Source organism: Canis lupus, chromosome 25 (genome assembly GCF_011100685.1).
Source record: "Canis lupus familiaris isolate Mischka breed German Shepherd chromosome 25, alternate assembly UU_Cfam_GSD_1.0, whole genome shotgun sequence".
Lineage (NCBI taxonomy): Eukaryota > Metazoa > Chordata > Mammalia > Carnivora > Canidae > Canis > Canis lupus.
Window position 1 is genome coordinate 40,703,796 of NC_049246.1, and position 10,740 is coordinate 40,714,535.

Sequence of the window (10,740 nt, forward strand, 5' to 3'; positions counted from 1 at the left end):
ATCTCTTACCTCCAAAAACTCTTCTTACAAACCTAATCCTTAGCATACACTAATATTCATTCTCCTTTGTGGAGAGTTCTCATTACACCACCATAGGTTATGGAGTCATAGTACATTATGATCATTATTATTATTATTTGACATTGATTTTGTTGATTGTCTCTTTTTCTTCAACCCTTCTGAGGCTTTGTATTAAGTTATGTAACTACCTCAGCATGCAGAGTTAAGGGCATGTGGGGATTATTTTCTGGGCTGCAATATTGATTAGAGTCATGCAAATGTAGAAGATTCTTAGAATTGACATGATGAAGCTGAGGATTGAGTCTTATTTGAGGCTGGTATTTTCCACCAAAATTAGGAACACTACTATAGCATTGCCATATTACCTAATCTGAATGGTAGCCTAGAAATTCCAGGTCTTGGTGACAGCTGAGCACCAACTATGCAATTATAAATGCATCCCCAAGTATGCCTGGCATTCCACCTCATCCTCCTGCTCCCAGTTGACTCTGAAAGCAAATAGAATGTAACAATAGAGTCCTGTAATGTTTCTGTGTAGGGCTGACCTTTGTATCCTTGTTAATCCTTGTCCTCTCTTTTCAGAAACAAAAGATTAAATTAAAACTACATGAAAAACATTTCAGAGCCACAGGGCAGTGCTGCTTTTCCCTCTTTCCTCTTTGAAAACCCAAAGGATTTAGCAGGCTTTTCCCCTTCTCAAACACCACCCCCTCACCCTGACCTTCACGGCTTCCCAACATTAGGGAAAGGCAGGAAGTTTTCCCTGTGGTTTTTCTTTGTGACGACATGATGGGGCAGGTTGATCAATGGGGGAAAACCCATGTTAGAACACGCCTTCTGTGTACATTCCCAATATTTGCTATAAGTAGGGCCATCCCAGACCCAGGCTGCTATCAGAACCTAGCAGCACTCTCAGGGCACTGGGTACCCAGCACTGAGCAGATCTATTCTTTGAGCTGAAAATGATGTGCAGTAGCAAGAATTTGCTCTTGGCTGCTTTGATGATGTCAGTGCTGCTACTCCACCTCTGCAGCAAGTCAGAAGGTAAGTATCACTCTTTCTGCTAACACAGGTAGAAGAACTGTTTTCATTCTCCTCTAAGCCTTGAGCTCACGTGGGTGTCCCCAAGGAATGGGAGGGTGCTAGAAAGTCTTCGGAAGTGATGGGAGTTGTCAGCTCATTGGTGAGTAAGGAGGGAACGGTTATTGCTGGTGATTAGGCTTTTTCTCTGCTGTCAATCCCAGCAGATATTTGGTGCAGGCTGGACTCTTAGAGACCCTCAAGGTCCAAAACAAGGCCTAAGTGCTATTTCTGGGAGTGATGTAAGTTGTGTAATGTTACCAGTGAATGAGGTCATTCTGAAATGCAGGTAGCAGTCCCACTTTTCCAACATTTTCACTTTCCACCTAAATAGTTTTAGTAGAGTTCAAAACTCATCCTTTAGGGGCAGATTATAGAATCTGACTTCTCCATCCTTACATGGTTTTGGGCTATTTTTTGCCAACTTAGAGATAGTATTTATCCCTTACCTTACAGTAGGTTATAATTTAACCTGGGGTAGTGTCTGAATATTGCTTTTTGACTATGCGAGTACATCCCTTTTAGCGACAGGTGCATTCCTGAAAATGCATGTATTGAATTTTTATGGCCAAAATAAAATATTTCCACCAATACAGTTGCAAAGTGCTTTTGCAGCTCCTATGAATTGCATTTTCCTTTGTAACTTCTTATCATTCCCCTCCTCTCAATGCTTGGTAGCCAAGTAATAGGCTGAAATCTCCATATTTATTCATTTTCTGAATTTGGAAGATTATAGGTATTTCTCCAAGTGGAAGATACTCCTATTCTTGAGTGGTTATAATGATCTTAAATAAAAGACTATCAGTTTGTGTTTCTCACTAAAGATATTCCTTTTGTTAGAAGTCATAGGCTTCTAAACTATATTATTGAACCCAAATCGCCCATCACATAAGCCTTTTTTTTTTTTTTAAGAGAGCTGGAAACTACATTAAATCAGGCCTCAAAGACATTGGAACTGTTTCTCTAAGTAGTTTCTTTACCATATACAATCACAACTTCAAGTAGTTCCATGATAGCTATTACAGGATACATTCATCCATGTGGACTCAATCCTTTTAATTTCTTTTCAGCAGCAAGCAACTTTGATTGCTGTCTTCGATATACAGAACATATGGTTCCTCCCGGATCTATCATGGGCTTCACACAACAGCTGGCCAATGAAGCTTGTGACATCAATGCCGTTATGTAAGTTATTAATTGACTGTCATTCAATTGTGTTAGGAATATGTGAGAATTTCAAGTATAAAAATTTTTACCTTTCTGGAGTTTCAGAAATAATTGATGTGGCAAAGATATGCTTGTTTCGATAGTACATATGTATTTCAAAGTTTAGATAGGACTAGAATAAGGTAAAAGCTTAGTTCTTAAAAAAAAAACAGAGTTGAGGGCAAAATCACTTTTTAAGATATACTTATTAGCTACTAACATGCCATCTCGGGAAAATACGAGAGATAAATTTTGAAATGAGCATCTTCTACCAGAGAATGGTTGGGGCTGTATGTAAAAACTCAGAGTTATTATACTTTCAAATGTACTATTCTTGATTCATATAGGATGTTATACTTTGAAATGATATCAGTCATTGGTTGGATATACACATATTTTGTGTAACCACCAGCAACAAAATTAAATTACAGTTCTGAGACTTATTTTCCAGTCATTGCACTTCTATTTATACAGAGAATGTAAGAGAGAATCCTTTCATTTCTTGCAGCAAGCTTTATCAGAAACAATTTTTTTTTGTGTGTGATGTTTCACCTCTGAAATAAAATTCTTAGTGGGTAGAGCAGTCCATTGGAATACAAAATTTCCATTGCATGCTCTATGAAATAGCCATTCAAAACTCTTTAAGCACGAATCACATTTTCTGAGTTTGTTTGTTTGTTTGTTTAGCTTTTACACAAAGAAAAAAAAGGCTGTGTGTGCAGATCCAAAGAAGAAATGGGTGAAACGGACTGTGCGTCTCCTCAGGTATGGGACATTTGCCATTGGCTCCTCTTCAAATGTCTGGGGCAAGGGCCATGCTGGATCACAGGCTCACTGGGACCCTTATGCCTAAACACTATAGAATTGTATTTATTTTATTGATTTTAAGGATTGATTTATTTATTTGAGAGAGAGAATCTCAAGCAGACTCCCTGCTGAGTGTGGAGGCTGATGCGGGGCTCGATCTCACAACCCTGAGATCATGACCTGAGCCGGAATCATGAGTCAGACATTTAACTGACTGAGCCATCTAGGCACCCCAGTACTGTAGAATTTTAAGGCGGGAAATTTGAGTCAAACCACATCAATGATAATAGAGAATAACATTTTATCAATATGAACAGAAGTCACCTAACACAAAGGTGCAGCAGGCACTGAACTTAAAGATATAAGTGTCTGGTCCTGTTTCTGTCATCAGCTAGCTGAGTTACATTGGGCAAGGCCCTTCCTCTCTGAACCTCGATTATCTCCTCTGGACTCTGAGCTGCTGGCATCCTGAGATGAGATTAGGGGGTGAGGGGCAACCTTCAGGCACAAAAGCCATTCCTCCCAGCTGGTTGCCCTGTTTTTGCTTATTTTTTCCTTTTTTTTTTTTTTTCTCTACAGCCATAGAGTCAAGAAGATGTAAAAAGCTGATGCTCTCTGGAATGGAATTGGACAGAACCCATGAACAAAAAGAATCTAGCTGGAGTTGGTGGTTGAGAGTTTAGCACATACTTGATTTGTGCTTCAGGGGACTTGTCCAATTAATGAAGTTGATACATATTGCATCATAGTTTGCTTTGTTAAGCATCACATTAGAGTCAAACTCTATTTTATGTTATTTATATATATATATATATATGTTTTTTTGTTTCTTCTATTTAATACTAATTTCCTATAAGCTATTCATGTTTAGTATGATGTATAATATTGTGTTCAGAGGAATGAGGTTATATGGACTTTTTGTAAGCAGCGAGCTCTTTGTCCAAAACAATTTAACATTCTTCTTTTATATCCTTTGTTTCCTACACTGTTGTAATTATCCTGTAAAAGAGAAAAATGATGGTAAAAGTAAATATTGAAAATAAAATAAAATAAAAATTGCTTGTTGATCAAGTTATATAGCACTTATTAAGATATATATTTAAAAGATTTTTAAAATATTTAAAGGTATTGTAAATATAAAACTTGGAGGGGAAATCATATTTCCCCATTCACCTCTGCCTGGCTGTTTCCCTTATCTCTGTTTCCTAGGGTCCTGGATTTCATTCTATATGAATTATAATGGAAAGGGTTTTTTTTTTTTTAAGTCAAAGTCATACAAAACAAAAATTAGAAAATCCATAGCTCCATTAGAGATCCATAGCTCAGTGTTTATTTATATAAAAATAGATCTGCCCTACAACCCAGCAATTGCACTGCTGGGATTTACCCCAAAGATACAGATGCAATGAAATGCCAGGACACCTGCACCCCGATGTTTCTAGCAGCAATGTCCACAATAGCCAAACTGTGGAAGGAGCCTCGGTGTCCATCGAAAGATGAATGGATAAAAAAGATGTGGTCTATGTATACAATGGAATATTCCTCAGCCATTAGAAATGACAAATACCCACCATTTGCTTCAATGTGGATGGAACTGGAGGGTATTATGCTGAGTGAAGTAAGTCAATAGGAGAAGGATAAACATTATATGGTCTCATTCATTTGGGGAATATAAATAATAGTGAAAGGGAATAGAAGGGAAGGGAGAAGAAATGGGTAGGAAATATCAGAAAAGGAGACAGAACATGAAGACTCCTAACTCTGGGAAACGAACTAGGGGTGGTGGAAGAGGAGGAGGGCGGGGGGTGGGGGTGAATGGGTGATGGGCACTGAGGGGGACACTTGACGGGATGAGCACTGGGTGTTATTCTGTATGTTGGCAAATTGGACACCAATAAAAAATAAATTTATTATAAAAAAACATGAAAAAAATAAAAAAAAGCTTTTCAAAATAAAGTGTACCCATATACTTTGTGACTACAGTGACAATAACCACTTAGAAAATACCTTGAGAAATCTCTTTGTCCCTCTTTGTCACCGGCGGGGGACCCAGGAATGAGCATCTCGGCATAGAAACATTTCTCTATTTCAAAAGTCCTTCTCCTCATCTTTAAGCAGTTTCCAAAAGGAAAGTGACCAAGCAGAGGGTTCTAGAAACTGCTTGCCTCACTAAGCAGAGGAGAGACTTGAGGTGTGTGAAACCTAGCAAGAATCCAGAAATAAGATGAAAGTTTCCTGAACCAGAGGAGTTACTATCACAGTGTTTACGTAGCAAAGTCCATGCCTTGATACAGCACCTGGGACAATCTGCCTTAGATTCCAAAGGCCACGGAAGATCTCTGGAGGCAGGCATACTGATGATAGGATACAAAACTCAGACACAAACGCAAAAAACAAGGCATTGGTGGGTCATTGGCATAGAGCCAAGAGCTGTCAATGACCCAAATAGCCTGAAAGTCATCTCTATGCCCAGAAGAAATAACACTAAGTCATCAGGGAAAGTATGCTTAATATCCTGTTTGTTTATTTATTGAATATGGGGAGAGTACCTATTATGTGCCAAGTACTGAGCCAAGTGAAGCTTGTGATACCAAGAGATAAAGTTAGGACTTGGTCTTTGCTCCCAGGTAATTAGGGCTGAGCAGGGGGGTAAGAAGGAGGGGACAAGAAAATCAGCTATTACACACATGGTATGAGTACTTGGATAAAGAGAGTCACAGAGTACTGTAGGGCATCTGTAACGCGGGCTTCCAGAAGGAATAACTACTTGATTGAATCATATTAAGTAGCCAATACTCGATGTTCTTGAACCATGAGGATGGCAATTGTATATGGTTCCATATTTAAGCTGAGGTATGAGGGACCAGTAGGAGCCACCCAGTTGGAAAGGTAGGAGGTGTTTGGAAATATCTGGGGGCATATTATAGTCCTCACAATGTCTGAAGGCGGGGTACTATGGGTATTTAGTGGGCAGGAGAACAGGGATGCTAAACCAATTGGAATGCACAGGATAGTCCTCCACAATGTTGCCCCATCAAAAATGTCAACCGTCTCACGAATGTGGCAAACTGGATGAAGCGGGAAGTATGCCAGGATTAGGGGTGGGGTGGAGTAGCTGCAGGCTCAGTGAAACTGTTACCTCAACCACGTCTAGTGGTTTGAACTTGAACATGGGAACTTGAACTGGGGTAACCTTTGAAAAGGTCCAAGCAGGGGGACATGGGAGGTGGGAAGGAACAGAGGAGTAGTAGTGGCAGGGGGGATGGGGTAGCAGTAAGTAAGGTGAGAAATGGCGAGAACTCCATGAAAGGCAGGGGGAAAGACAGGTGCAGAGAGCTGAGTTTGGGATTTCTAAGAATCATCCTGTACCTGTTACCTTCTCTTGCACCCTCTCTGTTACCCATCCACCTGCACCTGTTACCCTCTCTTGGAACAGCACGGAGAAAGCAGGCCACTGTCAGGGGGCCAGGCACCAGGCTGACTCCTGGGTGGTCTGGGCAAGAGAGGAGCCTCGCAGAGCCAGAGAAGTAGCACATTTATGAGTGCTCTGAGGGCCGCTGGCTCCTCTGAGACCAGGAGTACTAATAACTATTAGCTGAGTTTCCAGAGACTGATCTATCCAGGTCAGAATGTCAACTTACTGATCACAGTGAAAACATTCCAGTGTCAAGTGCATGCCCATAAGCACATGGGTGGATCAGTGCATCCCCCTCCCCCCACAAGCTCAAATAGGAATCACAAAGCCCCATTGCTCAACATGGGATCTCAGCACAGAACCGAGTCCCGGCCATACTGTCGGAATTCCTTAGTCTCCCTGCCCTAACTGCGTTCTGGGATTAGGGAGGTCACTCCCAATGAACAGCTCTTCTTTTTCCTCCTTATTTTTCACTTTAGAAAATAAATCTCCTTCTATTTAACTTCTAATTTGGGTATAATTTACACACAATAAAAGTCATGGATCTTAAGACGTATAGCTTGATGAGTTTTTTCATAGGTACATACCTGTGTGATAACTCTGGGACATTCAAGATATTAAATGTTTTCAGCACCTGGCAGGCTCCCTCATGCCCCCTCGTGTCTGTACAGCCCCAGAATAGCAGCTGTTCTGACCTACTTTGTAATAGATCAGTTTGTCTTTACTTGGTTTCATAGAAATAGAACTACACAGAATGTACTGGCTTGGTTTCATAGAAATAGAACCAAACAGAACGTTTTTGGCTACTTTCACTAGCATCTTCTGTTTTTTTTTTAACTTCTTTTTAATTATATATTTAATATGAATTAATTCTCATTCTTTGATTCAAGTGATCAAGAAGAAGCAAAGGCCTTCTTAAACTTCCATCAAGCCCCCTGCCTCTTTAGAGGTAGCACCAGGGGATGGGTTTTGCTCTATTTTGGTCTGAGTGGCTCTTTCTGTCTGTGCGGTCTTCTGGAGAACGTAGATCTCCACCACTAATTTGTAGAGTTTAATCCTCTCTCCCTGGAATTAATCTCTGACACTTGAATGCTTTTTAGTTTTTCCATCATATGTTTTCCAAATGTCTCTGTGTAGCCTGATAATGCAATTGTGGATTTGGTTTGTGTTCTCAGGGTTGTCTCCAAGTTCTTTACTACCTTACTAGTGCTTCCTATGCGTGTAGATGTCAATCAGAGGTCACATAAGGTAAAGGATGGGCAAATGTCTTTTGACTCTGGCAATCACCTCTGTAGTTCATTGGTGATTCTAGAAATAGAGGGCTGAAGAGGGAATAGTGAAAAATAGTTTGGCAGTGAAACCAAGAGGAAATAGAAGCCAGGAAGACAGATTTTTACATTTTTCTTCTTCAGATGGGAAAGCATTGAAAAAGCCAGAAGAAAGACAAACAGAAAGAGAAAGGGAGATTGAGAAGATATTGAGGATGTTAGAGTTGAAGATGCCAAGAGGGGGATAAATGGTGGTTAACTTTCCTCAGGAGGTGGGAGAAGTGGTTTCTAGAACACAGGCCAATGGAGGTATCTCTTCCTCTGGAACAAGAGACATGGAGGAAAGAGTGGGAGTAGGTGGAAAGTTTATATTTGAGGTTAGAGAAAGTTCACAGAGTTTGCATCTCATGATCCTGCTTTTTTTTTGTGAAATATTCATAGTTTTTTGAGAGTGATGAGTGAAGAGTCAGGGTGAGAGCTGTGAGATGGAAGAGGAAGCTTGGAGCCAGTGAAGGACACGAGACACACCAAATGATTGCTCCACAATGTTAGGGTTTATCGAGGCCAGAGATAATCAATGTGCTGTGCTTCCAACTGGCGTGTGCCAGGCAGCCTGTTGTAGCTTGGGTGTAAGAACAGAGACCTAATTAGACTGGTCCAGATTTAGGCTTTGCCTCTAGAAACAGTGTAAGGACAAGAGGGCAAAAGTCAATGATGAGGGGAAAGAGAGTGGTTGAAGTGCTCAACCGTGGGCTCTGGACCAGAGGAAAGAAGATGGAGCCCGAAGGTATCTGAGAGACTGGAGAAAATGGAGAGACCCTCAAATAAAAGGCCTCAACATGGTGAAAAAGTAGGAGGGGGGGGTGGCTGGAGGGGCTGGCATGGCTCCAGGAGCCAAGGTCCAGGATTATGACTGTGGTGTGTGGCTCAAGTGGAATGTGGAACTGAAAGGCGATCAGGTTGGATGGGCCACCCACGTGGATGTTTCTTACCACTGTATATTAGGGAAAGTACAAAAGCATTGAATCAGGGGCGCCTGTGTGGCTCAGTCAGTTTAGTGTCTGACTCTTGGTTTGGGCTCCGGTCATGATCTCAGGGTGTTGAGATCGAACTCTGAATCAGGTTCAGGGTAGAGACTGCTTCTCTACCTCTCTCTCTGCACACCCCCCCCCCACCACCTGCTTGAGCACTTGCGTGCACACACTCTCTCTAAAGAAATAAATACGTCTTTAAAAAAATCCCAACAAACAAAAGTAGAGAATCTTACAAGGAGCCCTCCCTCACACAGCTTCAACCAACCAATGGCCGTCCTGTTAGACCTATAACACCAAACTCATATCTTCCCAATTATATCCTCCCTGAGTTTCTTTCCTAGATACTGGCAATTCCCAGATACCAAATTACTCACTCTATAAATATATAATGAAAATGCAAGAACAATTTCCTTACCATAGATTTAAAGATCAACACTGATTCTCTAAAATCACCAAATAAACCTGTCAGTGTTAAATATCACTGCATGAAAAAAAAACCAATTTGTTTCCCCCCAAAAGTTGTATTTATTTGCTTATATATATATTTGCAATTGAATTTGTTTGAATGAAAATCCAGATAAGGTCCACACACTGCATTTGTTTGCTTTGTTTCTTTTTACTTTTAATCTATGTTTCTTACTGTCCTGACCTTTGTGATTTATGTTTTGGAGAACACAGGTCATGTGTTCTGTAATTTCTCACCTTCTGGGTTTTGTTGATTTGTGTTCATATGCCATCATTTAGCATGTTCCCTAACTCTTAGTGACAAATAGAGGCTGAGTTGAAGCTTGATTTGAGGAGGGCGACGTTTTATAAGTGACACTGGGACACATCAACATAAAGTTGCCTGAATTGATGTCAGCAACAGGTATGATAGGAGAGACTGTGGCCCTGTGCCAAGGTCTTCAAAGAATGTAAAGAATTCATCAAGATCTTCACCTGACAGCTGGGAGATGGGGTGAGTGGATGAGCTAATGACATGCATGTACTTCAAAGGAAGTGATGGGGCAGGGTTGTGGGAATGGAAAAGTGCCATCATGGAAGCACAGGACTGGTCTCAATCTGTTCCTGGCCCTGTGCTTGTCTTGAAACTTCCATATGGGAAGTGATGGTCTTGCCATAGACTCAGGCTTCAACTGAGAGAAGGAGATCAGGAAAGATGGAAGGACAGGAAAGAGTTGCCAGGAGAGGCTAGAGCGGGACATCATGAAGATGAGTTGGAGGCACATGACGGTTACTGAAGTGGGAGCATAAGAAGTCTGAGAAAGGACAGATGAATGCAAGGGTTTGGGTTTGGGTAGCAGTTGTGTCATCAATAAGATCTAGATTATTAAGTCTTGGTGCTAATATCACCTGCTAAGTGTGCTGATGTATTACGTCATTTAAACATGACGTAGGTATGATTTTTGTGTCCATCTCACAGACAGTGAAATTGAGGATCAGAGGAATTCAGGAATTTACCCAATGCAATACAGTCTTGTAAGATATGATGGAATTAGTTGGACACCAATTGTGCCCAGGCATTAGCATAGAGGTGTTACTTTGTCAATGAAGACATCAGTACCTGTGGTGTTTGATGCCTCTTCCTTCCTTTCTTCCTTTCTTTTTTCGAAGGCATGGTGAGACGTAGAGAGCGAGGGAAAGGAAAGAAAGAAGAGAGATAAGAGAAGAGATAGAAGCGACGCGAAGCAGATATCCCTCCACTCTAATAATTATTCCTTTCTTATTCTTCTTTCTTCTTCTTATTGTTTCTTTCCGTCTTATTCTTTCGTTTTGATTTCTTGTTCTTTCTTTCTTTCTTTCTTTCTTTCTTTCTTTCTTTCTCTCTCTTTCTCTCTCTCTCTCTCTCTCTCTCTCTTCTTTCTTTCTTTCTTTCTATTTATTTACTTTGGAGAGAAAGCAGTGGGAG

The 10,740-nt window shown here is 40.8% G+C and overlaps 1 protein-coding gene and 1 long non-coding RNA gene across 2 annotated transcripts; one reads left to right on the top strand and one right to left on the bottom strand.

The window, feature by feature from the left end:
• The first annotated feature begins 986 nt into the window (after positions 1-986).
• On the top strand, positions 987-3,715 carry CCL20 (C-C motif chemokine ligand 20). The gene is made up of 4 exons (NM_001005254.1): positions 987-1,065; positions 2,172-2,286; positions 2,995-3,072; positions 3,694-3,715. Exons 1-4 carry the CDS (start codon positions 987-989, stop codon positions 3,713-3,715), a joined length of 294 nt encoding a protein of 97 aa, NP_001005254.1.
• Positions 3,399-7,249, bottom strand: LOC119865856. Its single transcript, XR_005378277.1, has 3 exons — positions 7,117-7,249; positions 5,122-5,316; positions 3,399-4,113 (listed from the first exon to the last, which is right to left on the bottom strand). It is a non-coding gene; the product is annotated as an uncharacterized LOC119865856 (long non-coding RNA).
• Between the last annotated feature and the right edge of the window lie 3,491 nt (positions 7,250-10,740).